The 14,385-nt window shown below is 29.5% G+C and overlaps 2 protein-coding genes and 1 long non-coding RNA gene across 14 annotated transcripts; 1 reads left to right on the top strand and 2 right to left on the bottom strand.

Moving 5' to 3' along the window:
- Positions 1-3,943: 3,943 nt before the first annotated feature.
- Positions 3,944-4,806, bottom strand: LOC148202416 (uncharacterized). 2 transcript variants are annotated; one of them, XR_015784796.1, is made up of 3 exons: positions 4,360-4,806; positions 4,220-4,277; positions 3,944-4,157 (listed from the first exon to the last, which is right to left on the bottom strand). It is a non-coding gene; the product is annotated as an uncharacterized LOC148202416 (long non-coding RNA). The 2 variants fall into 2 exon arrangements; XR_015784797.1 differs by having other exon boundaries at positions 3,944-4,152.
- Positions 4,807-5,077: 271 nt separating this feature from the next.
- LOC148202415 (ERBB-3 BINDING PROTEIN 1-like) lies at positions 5,078-11,060 on the top strand. Of its 11 annotated transcripts, XM_088110401.1 has the most exons (7): positions 5,939-6,400; positions 6,686-6,813; positions 7,146-7,241; positions 8,532-8,662; positions 8,823-8,935; positions 9,842-9,889; positions 10,837-11,060. In XM_088110401.1, the coding sequence occupies exons 3-7, from the start codon at positions 7,216-7,218 to the stop codon at positions 10,915-10,917; spliced, it is 399 nt and encodes a 132-aa protein (XP_087966527.1). In that variant the 5' UTR covers positions 5,939-6,400; positions 6,686-6,813; positions 7,146-7,215; the 3' UTR covers positions 10,918-11,060. The 11 variants fall into 11 exon arrangements, 7 of the variants coding, with proteins under 7 accessions (XP_087966526.1, XP_087966524.1, XP_087966530.1 ...); XM_088110400.1 differs by lacking the exons at positions 5,939-6,400; positions 7,146-7,241 and adding an exon at positions 5,078-5,132 and having other exon boundaries at positions 6,746-6,813; positions 10,846-11,054; XM_088110398.1 differs by lacking the exons at positions 5,939-6,400; positions 7,146-7,241 and adding an exon at positions 5,078-5,132 and having other exon boundaries at positions 6,746-6,813; positions 10,837-11,054.
- A 1,397-nt stretch (positions 11,061-12,457) lies between these two features.
- On the bottom strand, positions 12,458-14,052 carry LOC148202414 (uncharacterized). Its single transcript, XM_088110316.1, has 2 exons — positions 13,322-14,052; positions 12,458-12,734 (listed from the first exon to the last, which is right to left on the bottom strand). Exons 1-2 carry the CDS (start codon positions 13,730-13,732, stop codon positions 12,699-12,701), a joined length of 447 nt encoding a protein of 148 aa, XP_087966442.1. The 5' UTR covers positions 13,733-14,052; the 3' UTR covers positions 12,458-12,698.
- Positions 14,053-14,385: the final 333 nt, after the last annotated feature.

Raw genomic sequence — 14,385 nt, 5'->3', positions numbered from 1 at the left:
ACCGGGTTTTAGTAGACAAAAATATCCTAATATATTATGGATTCTAAGTTTTAAGGTCAAGGGTATTTGAATAACTTCCATTCTCAAAACTAAAAAAGACAAGAAATTTCACTTCTCTGTTATTCCTTATTCCTCTCAACCATTTCTATTTCATCTCTCTCCAACCTCTGTCATCCCTACAGTAGCCACAATTGAAAAAGTCAGAAACACCCACCTAACCCTAATGTACCTTCCTAACTTATCCAATTTGTTTATCTCTCATCTTCATCCTCTCTCTCACCCACACATAGTAAGTTGTCACGCTGCAATTTGTTGCTCTTGCTCTGTTTGTTCTTTTGTTTTTCACTTTAATAACAAAATAATTGATGATGTTGATGTCTATAATAATTTCAAAACTAAAAAAAAAACAAGAAACCCCCGCGAAAATACGTTAGCATCAACCCATAATAGTTGCAAAGCAATTAGTTTCTTAACACCAATTTTGATAAAATCATAGAATGAAAGGAGTAGAAGTTAAACTATGAGCGTGATGGTAACAAATTTATTAAGTTTAAATTCCAATTGGAAATTTAGTGCATTTTTTTTTCTTAATTTCACTTATGCGACAAATGATAAATCACAACATCATGTTTATATTGACCAAACAAGTTGGAGACGTGAATTGTTTAAAACAAACTTACATTATGTGATTTACTTTAGAAAGTAACTTTCTTATCCAACTAAGAGCTACCAGGTTCATTATGACTAGTTTACTAATTTCTGGTTGATTTTTAATTAGTTGGTATATCAATGCAGTTCTTCTTGAAAACTACTCAATATTCTGCAATTTGCTTCAATCTAGAAGATGTGTAATTTGTTAGAATATTTTTATTCTTTTTACAAAAATGAAATGAAAATATGCTTATCAATATGAAACATTCCAAATGGAACAAACAATGGTCTCTGTTCTGAATAAGGGGACAAGTCAACAACAACAATTTTATTTGTTCATAACTCTCTTCAATAATTTGTTCCTGTTAAGTCATTTAGTACGATGTGGAGGAACTTCATTTTTATGCTGTGTTTTGACGTTGGTTAATTATATGCAGGAAGATGAAAAATATATTTCAAAATATTGTTTTTAGGGGAAAATTTGTTTTTAGAATTATTTTTAAGAGCTGACTTCAGAAATCCATTTTCTGAACAATAACTTACTCCTTCTCGAATCCCCTTTCCACATAATGGTTTTTTTCTTCTAAAAAATATTTTCGGACAACTTAAAGATAAACTACTAATTTTAAAATTTAAAAACGAAATTTAAAATGAGCGAACAAAGTAAGAGCAACAAATTGCGGTGTCACAGGTTACTGTGTGTGGGTGAGAAAGAATATGGAGATGAGAGAGAAACAAATTGAATAAGTGAGGAAGGTTGATTAAGGTTAGGCGAGTGTTTATGATTTTTTCATGACAAAGAAAAGGTTGGAGTGAGAGAAATAAAAGAGAAAATATTGAAAGGAATGAGGGATGTGAGTAAGGGTTTGGGGGGTTTTTTGTTTTTTTTTTAGTTTTGAGAATAAAAATTATTCAAATACCCTTGACTTTAAAACTTATAATCCATAATATCTGAGGATATTTTTCTATACTAAAATCTGATACACATTACTAAAATGTACCAACTGAAAAAAGAGTGTAGGCAAGCTACTTTTGATTAGATTAGTAGTTTTTAACATAATTGTATTCACTTCCTTGTCGTTAGTTTTGATTAGATCAGTAATGTGCATGTGTTTATGTTTGTACATACGTAACATATAAAAGAAAAAACTACTAAAGTAATTTAAATAAACAATCCCTCACATACCCTGCTCTCCTGCGCCTAATAAAAGACTTTCTTAAAAATACATCAACACAAAAACATTGGATAAAGAATGGATTGACTGTAATGTTGATGTTGTGATGAAATAGGTTGTATATATTTAGGGTTTAGGGCACTTGAAGATGATAAATCTCCTTTGGCAAAGCTTATCTTCTCGGGGCTACATTGTTTTATCATTCTTGTCAAAAACATTTATCATTCTTTTACTCTTGTTTAAAAAAAGAGTGCAAGAATAATACAAATTCGAACAATAAATTGACTCAAGAATAAAATAAAAACTAGTTTAAGTTCCAACAATTTTGCAATTTATTAATTAGGTGGGTGAAGAGTTACAATTAGGATTGTTTCATTATGTATTGGAATTTGGGATTATGATGAAAGAAGATCTTATTGAAGGGTTCTTATTCCTTTTGTAACATTTAATACGTTAATATTTAATATTTGTGTTATTAAAAAATAATTAGTTATGTTTATTTTCAATATAATAAATTTTTATATTTTAACCTGCAATAACAAATATAAAAAAAAACTTCTTAATAATCCATGCTTAGTTATTCGTTCAAAAGTTCATTGTTTTGGATTTGATTTGATATTTGTTCTTGTGTTTTTCTTTTCTTTGGTGGATTCTGACTTGTTTTGCATTGAATGAGAAGGTAGATGATGCAGGAAAGTTCGAGAATTGCAAATAAAACTGGAAAAGCCTCAAGCAGAAAATGAAAATTGGCTTTGAAACAAAATGTAATGCAATGTCATTGTTTCTGTTCCTTGTCTTTGAAGGTATGACTTTGTGGTTTATTATATAGCTGTAACTGAGCTCAATTCTCCATATCTCCCTCATACGTTTTAGTACATGAATTTCTCAAGTCCATTATTGTATTGTGAGGTGTTTATCAAGCATTCTTTTAAGAATGAGTATTATAGTTTGTCATTTTGACTCTATTAATTTATATATTAGGTATACATAAAAGATTATCATGTTTAGCTTAAATAAAAATTTAATTATTAATACTAACTTTATCATCTTAAAATAATTTTAAATAAAATAGATAATTTAATTAATTAATTTAAAATTAGTGAAAAATAATTAATAATTGAAAATTTGAAAATTTAAAAATATATTATAAATAATTTGTGAAACCTTTAATAAATGTTAAATGACTATACAATATAATATATTTTGTGACGGTTTTTATCTGTTGGAATTTTTTTACTTTTTTTCTAATAATAGATTTTGACATGTGATCAGTTATTGTAACCATTAAACTGTTACAAATGTTGTATTTTTATTGAGATATTTATTACGAGAATAATATATATATTATTTAATATTATTTTCTAGTTCCCATTGATAATCTGTACAGTTGGCATAACTTTTATTAATTTTCATTTAGTTATTAATTATAATATTTCAGAATTTTGCTCCGGAATAAACTTGAAACTGACCCTATAAAGGTCTGTACATAAGTTGGGACATGTTTGAGTAAGTTTTCATTAATTATAATATTCTATAATTTTGCCCCAGAAAGAAAACAGAAACTGACCTGTATAAATGACTGTAATGTAAACAAACGTTAAAATGTCTATAAACTATTAAGGACTTACAAGTATTTACAACTTTATTAGTTTGACAAAATTTGAAACTATTATACAACTATAGGCACAACAGATTAATTTACGTTAGCTGAGAAAACGTTTGTATGCTTCTATAATCTATATTTAAATTGAAATTACGTTTTTAAGTAATTTATATAATCCCCATTTACTTCACGTTCCATCAACGAAATAACCCTTTCTATTAAAATGTAATATGACACATTTTCACAAAAATCCTCATGTCCTCACCAACTTTCTTTTATAAACAATATGGATGTACATTACCTATGTGATAACAGTAGACTCAAAAGTGAACTATGACAAAAGCTGAGTACTCGATACAATCATTATGATCCCATGAAGATAACATAACAGTATATGAATACAAAAGCACATGCTAATACACCATCAATATTTAGTGACAGTTCATAAATATTCATCACTTCACCTTCAGTCAATATTCATAATCACTTTTAATCTCACACATTACATAATACAAATATTAATGACCGTTTATCACTTTTAATCTCACACATTACATAATAGAAATAATAATGTATTTCATCTTCAACTAGGTAGAACAACACACTTTGTTTTTTTTAAAACAATCACACCTAATAAAATCGGGACACATTTATCTTCATCCATTCTTTGTGCCTTCAATCTCCTCTTAATTACTGTAATGGAGTCGGCAACAGAGGCTCAACCTAGACTAATTATAAAAGCAATTACTAAACTTTCATTAAAGCGAATATAAAACATAAAATTACTTACCTAATCTTACGTAACCATCATGTTATGGTGTGAAAAACAGCTTCTAATTAATCATCACCTGCACGTACATAGAGCAAATGATCGTATCACTCACCATAAAAAAGATTACCAATTTTTAGCATTAGTTAATATCGATGTACCGTGTTCACCATCTCCATCAGTATCTCAATCTGAACTACTGAAGAACTGAAATGATGGCACTAGAAGCATTGGGACCCTATTTAAAACAAAAGAACACATAGAAGTTAATTTTAAGCACGATGCATCTCATAAAAACATTACGCTAAAAATAATGTTATCAATTCAAAGCCCCAATAATTAGCCTTGTTTATGACTTTGTCATTGAACTACCCTTCGCCAATTAGTTGAATTATATTTTTCCAATGAAAAAAGAGAATAGCATAGCTACTTATAAACTCTCGGAAAGAAAATGTCTAGTACTTTTTAATGAAAATGATGAATCATATCACTTGATTAAAAATAAATTAAAAAGAATGTTACAAATTAGCAGGGGCCTATACTCCTAATTCTATGGAACAAATATTAAGACGTAAAAGTATGTGTACCTCTTCTTCAAAATTTCTCTGCACAGCAGAATTAAAAAGATGAAGATGTTGATAGCGTGACGAAGAATGACGATGAAGAGTTTATTTGTAGGTTCAAAGAATTTGATGTGCTAATGATAAATCTTGGTTGGGGATTTTCACAAGAGGGTTGGACGATTTTTGTTAATTTATTTTAACTGCCACATTTTTTTTCCTAAAACTTTTGTACTGATATGCTAAGTGTTTAAGTATTCTTTATTACTTGAAAGTTAATTTTTAAAACTTAAACATAATATTAGAAATTTGCAGTTAGAGAACTATGGTAAGAAATGCGTGTGACAGAGTGTGATCCTAAGATGATCAGTTGGTTAATATGAGAGTGCTACTCCCTCCACCATGTGCTTCCTACACCTTCCCAAATTTTTTCTCATTCTAAAAATATCTTAGGTTAAAGTTTTTTAACTTTTACTATTTAATTTTATTTACCTTTTTTAAAATCTTAATTTTGCATCTCTCACCCTCTTGACTTTCTCTCTTACTTTCTTCTTCTCACACACAGAACCCTCACCCTTTCATTTTTCTCTCTCTCTAATTGCACACATACCCCCACCCCGTCACTCCCTTATCTCAACTATTCAAACTTCAAATAACCCCTCTTCACTTTTCAACCATTTCTGATCCTTTCATTGTTGCTGACCAACCTAATTTTGTGTAAATAGTACGCCAACCAGACAAAAACAAAACACTCACCACCAAGGTAACAACGGTCTACGTATTACAATACAGAATATAAGACACAATTGTTTTTTTTTTGTTCAAAAATGTATGTATTGTTAATGAATGCTATATTCTAGCATTGTTGTAAAAGAAAATTTGTAAATGTTTTTTTTAGTTGAAGAAAAGTAAAATGCAAAAGAAAGAAAATAAAAAAAGTAAAATGTTGAATTATTTAGACCGAAAGAGAGTACAAATTTTGTAATGAATTTGATGAAAAATATAAATAAATTTTAAATTAAAGTAAAAATTATTATAAAATTAGAAAAATACATTAATTTATTAAATATTAAAATTTAAATTGATTTATTTATTATTTTAATAAATATGGAGTTAATACTGCAAATAAATTAAATAATTTTATTTGGTAAGTGTTGTATGAAAACTAAAAGCTTGGATGGAAGTAGTCTGCAGTGACAAAGAGAGAGAAGAGAGAAGAAGATGGGAGGAAGAATGCACACGAAATCGGATTCGGAGGTAACGAGCAACAACACGGAGCAATCGTCGCTGACGCGTTTCCCTCCCTGGCGGCCATTGTACTAAGTTCAAAGCCCTTCTAACCACAACGTTGAGAAAATGTCCTACTGTTCAAGCCCCATGGGTTCCCCACACCACCATTTCCAATAGTACCTCTCTTCCCCCATTCACCACTCTCGAGAATCCTCCACTCCGCGCTTCTCCGCCTCCTTCAAAAACCCTCGCAACTTTTCATCCAACTAGAAGAAGCTCCACCCCACCGTTTTTCTCTTAGTTTTTCCCTTGCACATTTAAAAAGAGAAATTGAAAACTTGAATGGACGTGACGGATCTTAAGATTCGTCGACGAAAGTCGAGATTCGTAGAAGACTAAACGAATTTCCCACGTACGGTGAAGTATTCACATTTCAACTTTTTTAACTTTTTTTTTTAGTTTATTAATTTTTTTTATAGATTTTAATTTCTGAATATGTTAAATATTTATTCATATAGATTTTACATAATTAATAATTTTTGTAATATTTTTGATGTATAAAAAGTTGTTAAAAAATAAAATAAATTGGCTTGAATAGATGTGAGAGATGCATCGTTGAAGGAATCTTAATTTCCTTCGGATGTCAAGATTCGTTAAAGCTAAAGAAATGTTGGTAAAAAACGAAAATTAACTGCAGGATAAAATGGGAATGTAGAGGTGCAGGTAGCAACCTGTGGAGGTGGAGGGAGTAATCCTCCTAATATGAACACCCACGATGTCGTCAAATTTTCACGTCTTCTCAACAACGAGATTCGCATTCACTAGGTACAACTTTTCTTTTCTATTTCTATAACCCTAAACCTATTGATTAAGCTATTAGTTTGATGTGTTCGTTTTCGTCTTCTTAGCATTAGGGTTTCTGAGTTTAATTGAAATTTTTCTTTGGCTGGAGGAAGAGTTGAAGAGGACCGATCTGAAATTGGAATCTTATAGATCAAGGATATTCAGGATATTTAGAAAATTGTTGATCTTCAATCAGTAAGATACCATACAATGACTTTGTATAACAAAAATAAGCACCTAGATGATTAATCCTGAGTGCTTTTTATTAGGTTTTAATTTTTGATATGTTGGGTAACATTATTTATCATGTGTAGAGGGGGAAATATGAGCTATTAGAAGCAGCGTAAAAAAGACTTATTGTCCATCTTTTAGGAAATAATTATAATGAGTTTCGCAATCACGAAATTTAGGTAAGAGCTCTGCTTTAGTTTATTATAATTGATGTTTCATTTTCATTTCATTTTTCCTTTTATAATAAATAATTGTACACCAATTAAATATGGTTGACTCAACCATTACATGGAATAGATTTTGTATTTCATATCCTTGATTGGTTATGTTTTTCCTTTAATATATGTGAGCTTATTTGGAGGAAATGCCTTTTATTAGCTTCCTATGCAAGCACTTTTATTGGAAAAGAATATGTAGCCAAACATATTTTCATATATCTATGTTATAGTAGGATGGAGTGCCCAAAATACTTGATGATGATGTGTTAACCCTGTTATAAAGATGATAAGTATGCTACAAAAGATGATTTTGTCTTTCAAGCCATCAGATATAACAAAACCAAAGTTTGAAGTCACTCCTACCTTATGTTTCTGAAAATCAGGTGGTTCAACTTCTTGAGCGAGTCCATCATACTCTGTTTGACTCTTTTTTGACATGTATACATAGTTCTAAACAATATTTATCCTCAATGTCACAAATTATCTTCTTTAGTTAGTTTGTGGTCGTATTGACATACTCAAATAAGGTTTCCATTAACTTTGGTATTTCTCCTAATGTTCTAAAGTCACACAAGAATTATTGCTTTGATTTAAAGATGCATTGATGACTCAAACTCTGTAACCTTGTTTTTATACTTTTTTTTTTTAGAATTTATTTCATTTTCAGGGATAGTAAAATTTTGTTAAATGTTATTATTTACTTTGTATGACAAATAAATATAGAAATAGAAAGATGAATATGTGAACCTGTGATTATGATAACTCATTATCAAGAGAATAATTAATTGTTGACATCCATAATGATATTCACAATGTCACTGGTCATTAAGGTTCCTATTATATGAATGTTTGGCCAAGCGCCTCGGCTTCATGTTTTGAACTAGAACTTTGCAATTTGAAGTTATTGTGTGATAAACTAGTTAGATGCTGTTGTAGTTGATTTATTTATTTATTTTATTTAGTAAAAGTGTAAAACTAATTGAGTTGTAGCCAAATTAAAATTGTACTCCTCTTGCAGCATATCAAATAAATCAGCGTTTTTTTATTTCTTTATATTATATATCAATTATTATATACCAATTATCAAATAAACATAATGAGAAAATCAGCTTATATTTATTTCTATAAGATGGAGCATTGTCTGATATTTTAGCATGTGTACACGTTATCTCTTATTTATTTATTTTTTTGTTTTTATTTGATTTATATTTACAGAGTTTTAATAATAGGTGTTGTTTCTTGTCTGTGTAGGCAAACTGAAAATGTTTACAAGAATGTGAACAGGAAGATTGAGAAAGGAGTTGCATGTCCCACATGTATATCAGTAAACAACGTAGTCTGCCATTTCTCTCCACTAGACAATGACAAGTCAGTGTTGAAAGGTGATATATTGAAAAAGTAAAATTTTTAGAGCATTAATTTGTGATGTGTGGTTGGAAAATTGAGTCTTTGGATTTTGTTATTGTTTGGAAGTTGATGGTTGTTTCTTTGGTTGGTGTGGTGATAGGGCTACTCATATAGATGGTTTTATTTCTTCTGTAGCTCACACCCATGTACTTCAAGAAGGTCCTATTACAGGAAGGGCAGAAGATGTCATTGCTGCTGCAAATACTGCTGCAGAGGTGGCCTTGAGGCTTGTCAGGCCAGGAAAGAAGGTAATCAACTGTAACTATTTTTTATTCTAGTTGCATCTTTGTAATGGGTTGGTTTGGATTTTACAACATGTTGCCTTTCTTGAGTGTGTACCTTTCAGTGATAGTTGTAAATTCAAGTGATATGTAAGCATTAAAATTGGAGAGAAATTAGTTTGTTTCATGTGTATTATTTGAAGGAATTTCATTGCTCTGTTATGTGCCTTGTTGATTTTGATCTCTAAATTATGCAAACTGTCATGAGCTACGGATAAACTCCGATGAAGCTTAATTGTCATAGTTACACTGATAGAGGTCATTTATGGTTTTTCTCCCATGGACTTTCCAATTGAGTACATTGCTCATCTTTGGAACTCATCTTGACTGTAGTGTGTTGTGCATTCTGCATGATGAATTCTGTCTTGAATTTGCATCGAAGACTTGATTTGATTTTTGTTCTAATTGAAATTGTTCTATATCTCTTATTTCTTTCCAGTTTTCCATGTTCTCTTAAAACTATCCTAATGTGGTTTATTTTATATTGTAATTTGATTAATTTTTCTCTGTATGATGACGAAATCATAGGCTATGGATGAACTCCAATGAAGCCTGCTTTTTTCATAGTTACACTGACAGAGAATTGTTGATTTTCTATCCCATTATGTTCTTGGTGTTTGGCCTTTGGTCCTTGAAGATGCATTGTTTGAAAAAGATTATTATTTATCCATCACATCAGCTTGCTCACCCTTTTCTATTGACAATAAGCTTGAATCTTGGACTTCTGCTTAATGATTTTATTTGATGGACAGGGATGCTGAAGAATTGGCTGAAGTTGAAGCTAAATTGGTTAATATTTTTACCACTTTTTTTTTTGTTAGTTTAGGTTGACATTTTATTGTCTTCTTGATCGCACCTCTGTACTGTTATTAGGATAAAGATTGGAAGGCTAACAATGGAGCTGCAAAAAATGGCAACAAGGTAAGATAATATATATTTTATTGGGTTTATACATAAATTGAGACATTGTTTGCTTCATCCTTGATTCTTATTTCTAAGATTATTTTTGTTTACACAGTTGGTATGTTCTGCTTCTAAATCAGTTATAGCATCTTGCTAAAATCGTTATTTAGTGCTGATTAGTTATGATTTTATATTTAATTGGGTTGTAATGGACTGCTGTATGCAGCATTTTGATGCTTGGAACACGCTTTTTTCCGAATGACTTGCTTGAATTTCCCTATTGGACATTATTGCGTTTTGGAGTGTGCTTGTGTTTATGTGTGTACACACTTGTGTGTTTGCTTGTGTTTGGGTTGTGTTCTCATTCTGTTGTTAGGTTGTAAAAATGTTCTTATATATATTTAGGATTTAGGGTACTTGAAATGATAAATCTCCTTTGGCAAAGCTTATTTTCTCTGGGGCTACATTCTTTGTCAATGAATTTTTTTTTATCATTCTTTTACTCTTATTTAAAGAAAGAGTGCGAGAATAATACAAATTGGAAGAATATATTGACTCAAGAATAAAACAAAGACTAGTTTAAGTCACAATAATTTTGCAATTTATTAATTAGGAGGGTGAAGAGTTACAATTATAATTGTTTCATTATGTAGCATTAGAATTTGGGATTATGATGAAAGAGGATCTTATTGAAGGGTTCTCAAGTGTTTTTCCTTTTGTAACATTTAATATGTTGCTATTTAATATTTATGTTATGAAAAAGTAATTAGTTATATTTATTTTCAATATAATAAATATTTATATTTTAACTTGCAATAACGAATATAAAAAAAAATTGTTTATATTCGTTCAAAAGTCCATTGTTTCAGTTGCGGTTAGCTCTTTGAATTTGATTTGATATTTGTTCTTGTCTTTTTCTTTTCTTTGGTGGATTTTGGCTTGTTTTGTATTGAATGAGAAGGTAGATGATGCAGGGAAGTTCGAGAATTGCAAATAAAACTGAAAAAGCCTCAAGAAAGAAAATTGGCTTTGAAAAAAAGATGTAATGCAATGTCACTGTTTCTGTTCCTTGTCCTTGTTTAGGGTATCACTTTGTGGTTTATTATATAGCTGAAACTGAGCTCAATTTTCTATATCTCCCTCCATACTTTGATGTATGAATTTCTCAAGTCCACTCTCTTGTATTGGGAGGTGCTTATAAAAAATTCTCTTGAGAATGAGTGTCATAGTTTGTCATTTTTACTCTTTAATTTATATATTTGCTATATAAAAAGAATTATCATGTTTTAAAATTTAATTATTAATACTAACTTTATCATCTTAAAAATAATTTTAAATAAAATAGAAAATTTAATTATTTACTGTAAAATTAGTGAAAAATTATTAATAATTTGAAAATATAAAAATATATTTTAAATTATTTGTGACGGTTTTAAAATTTTAATAAGGATTAAATAATTGTAAAGTATAATATATTTGTGATGATTTTTAATTGTTACCATGTGAAAAAATTACATAAAAGGAGTAAATTTTGTAGCGTTTTTTATCTGTTAGAACTATTTTTTTTCTGGCGACAATATTAATAGTTAAAATATTTTTGTTGCAAACTGATTTTGACATGATTTTACACTTATTTTAACCATTGAAAATTTGTAAATTTTATTGTTATGAATGTCACATTTATTTTAATGAGATATTTATTACGAGATTGAAACTGTTTATATTTATTTTCTATTTATATTTATCTAATATTATTTTCTAGTTCAGATTGAGGGTGTGTACATAAGTGACACAATTTTTACTAAATTTTCATTTAGATACTTATTAATTATAATGTTCTATAATTTTGCCCAGAAAAAAAATTGAAAATGACCTGTATAAATGGCTGTAATGTAAACAACGATTAAAAGTGTCTATAAACTATTAAGGACTCATTGAAACCTTTGACAAGTAATTAAAACTTAGAAGACAAAATTTGAAACTATTATACATTTATAGGCACTATAGGCGAAAAAACGATTGTATGCTTATAATTTCAAGTTTGGTGTTTTAAAAATGGGTTCAAAGTAAACAAAGTGAAGTTTGAAAGTAACGTAACAACCTTGGACAAACCGTACCAATTTTTATATAGTTCACCCATTTCATAAAACTACGGTTAAAAATGTATGTGAATGTTTTAAACAAGAATCTATATATGATGTATATTTAAATTGAAATTACTTTTTTAAGTAGTTTATATAATCCCTTTTACTTCATGTCTTCCATCAACGAAATAACTCTTTCTATTAAAATGTTGTACGAAACATTTTCTCAAAAATCTTCATGCGCTCATCAACTTTCTTTTATAAACGTGTACGTTAACTATGTGACAACAGAGGACTCAAAAGTGATCCATGATAAAAGTTGAGTACTAGATAAAATCAGTATGATAATATGAAAATAAAATTAACAGCAAACGAATACAAACATACATTTGTTTTTTTTAACCAGCATAACCACATTCAAATACAGTCAATATTTAGTGACAGTTCATCACTTCACCTTTAATCAATATTCATGACTGTTCATCACTTTTAATCTCACACATTACATAGTACAAATAATTAATAATGTATTTCATCTTCAACTAGGTAGAACAACACAGTTTTTTTTTTAAAATAAAAAAACACAATCATACCTAATAAAATAGGAACACATTCATCTTCAACTAGGTAGAACAACACTTTTTTTTTTCGTTTTTTTCATTTTCTTTAAAACACAATCACACATAATAAAATCGAGACAGATTAATCTTCATCCATTCTTAATGCCTTCAATCTCCTCTTAATTACTGCAATATTGGAGTCGGCAACATAGACCCAACCTAGACGAATTATAAAAACAATTACTATACTTTCATAAAAACGATTTCAGAAAGTTATAAATTTAATTATAGAAGTATAAGTAGCATTAAGTGAATTTCAAGCTAGTCACTAGTCTCATAACTAAAGCATGACAAAGAAATATTCACTTAAATAGATATGAATAAAACATAAAATGACACTAATATAAAATTACTTACGTAATAAAACGTAATCATGATGTTATCATGTGAAAAAGTGCTTTCTCACTAATCATCACCTGCATGCGCATAGAGAAGATGACAGTAAAACTCACCCTAAAAAAGTGCTTTCTCACTAATCATCATCTGGAGCCTATTTAAAACATAAGACCATACAAAAGTTACACTTTTAAGCAGTATGCAACTCAAAAACACATTACGCTAAAAATAATGTTCTCAATTCAAAGCGCCAATAACTGCTTTGTTTATGGTTTTCTTATAAATTCTTCCGAAAGAAAATGTAAAGTATTTATAATGAAAATGATAAATCATAGCAGTTGATAAAGAGAAATTAAGAAGAATGTTACAAATTAGCAGGAACAAAGATTAAGACGTAAAAGTATTGATACCTCTTCTTCACAAGTTTTGTGCAGAGCAGAATTAAGATCAGTCTCCTTTCGGGGTCTCGCATATTCTGAATAATACCACCTTGTCGGATTACCTATTTTGGTGACTCCGCTGAAAGTTTTCATGGAGCTGCACTTGATGACGTGGACTTCCTCTAAAGATGGAAAACTTAAAGTGAAGTTGCCAACACAAAAGCACGTAAGTTGTTTTAATCTTTTAAGATCCAAAACCTGAAGCCGTTCAAATATAATTTCTTCATTCTCATGAGATTCATCTGCAACAATTGCCATCAATCCCTCACAGTCTTCCACTACTAGATCTTCAAGGTTTTTAAGGTCTCTGGCTACTGATGCTGGAAACACGCTTTTAAGGCATTTGCATTTATCAACGAACACATGTTCTAGATGGTGCATGCTTAGAATTCCACGAGGATCTTCGTTCCAAACATTTTCCACATTTGGAAGATTCGATAAAACCAGTTTCTCCAGAGGAAAAGTAATTGATGTGTCTTTTCTTGTACATTGGACATCAAAAATGACTTTGACATAATTGCAGTTTCGAACTTCTAATATCTCCAATTTGGGTAATGAAGGAAGTAAATGAAAGGGTAGCACTGCATCTGATAAAAACTGGCAGTCATTCACAGTCAATTTGGCCAACTCACTGAAACAGAGGTCGGAGATATGCAGTGAGACATTCCATATCTCTTGTAGTCCTGGCCTACTTTCCAGATCAAGTTGTCAAGCTTTGAATCTGCACGTCCAAAACAATAAATAAAAATATGAAACTAATTATTTACCAGAATGAATGATATCTTTTAAATTAGTACTCTACAAATATGAAATACTCACTATTTTTATTATTAATTATTTTTTATTACGAAAAGAAATTCACTTTACTATATTTAAAAGAAATTTTCTACTGAATCACGTTTTCTAATTCACATTACTTGACTCCAAGACTTGCAAAACCAAGTTAAGAATTGATATTTATAATTTTATTTAGTTATCATAAAGTTAAAAATTTGTTGTACTATGTTTGGGACGAGTAAATAAATAAATAAAAA

Source organism: Vigna umbellata, chromosome 3 (genome assembly GCF_029865625.1).
Source record: "Vigna umbellata cultivar VRB3 chromosome 3, Vumbellata_1.0, whole genome shotgun sequence".
NCBI classification, from domain to species: Eukaryota; Viridiplantae; Streptophyta; class Magnoliopsida; order Fabales; family Fabaceae; genus Vigna; species Vigna umbellata.
Note: the sequence above shows the minus strand (reverse complement) of the source record. Positions and strands in the feature narration are given on the sequence as shown.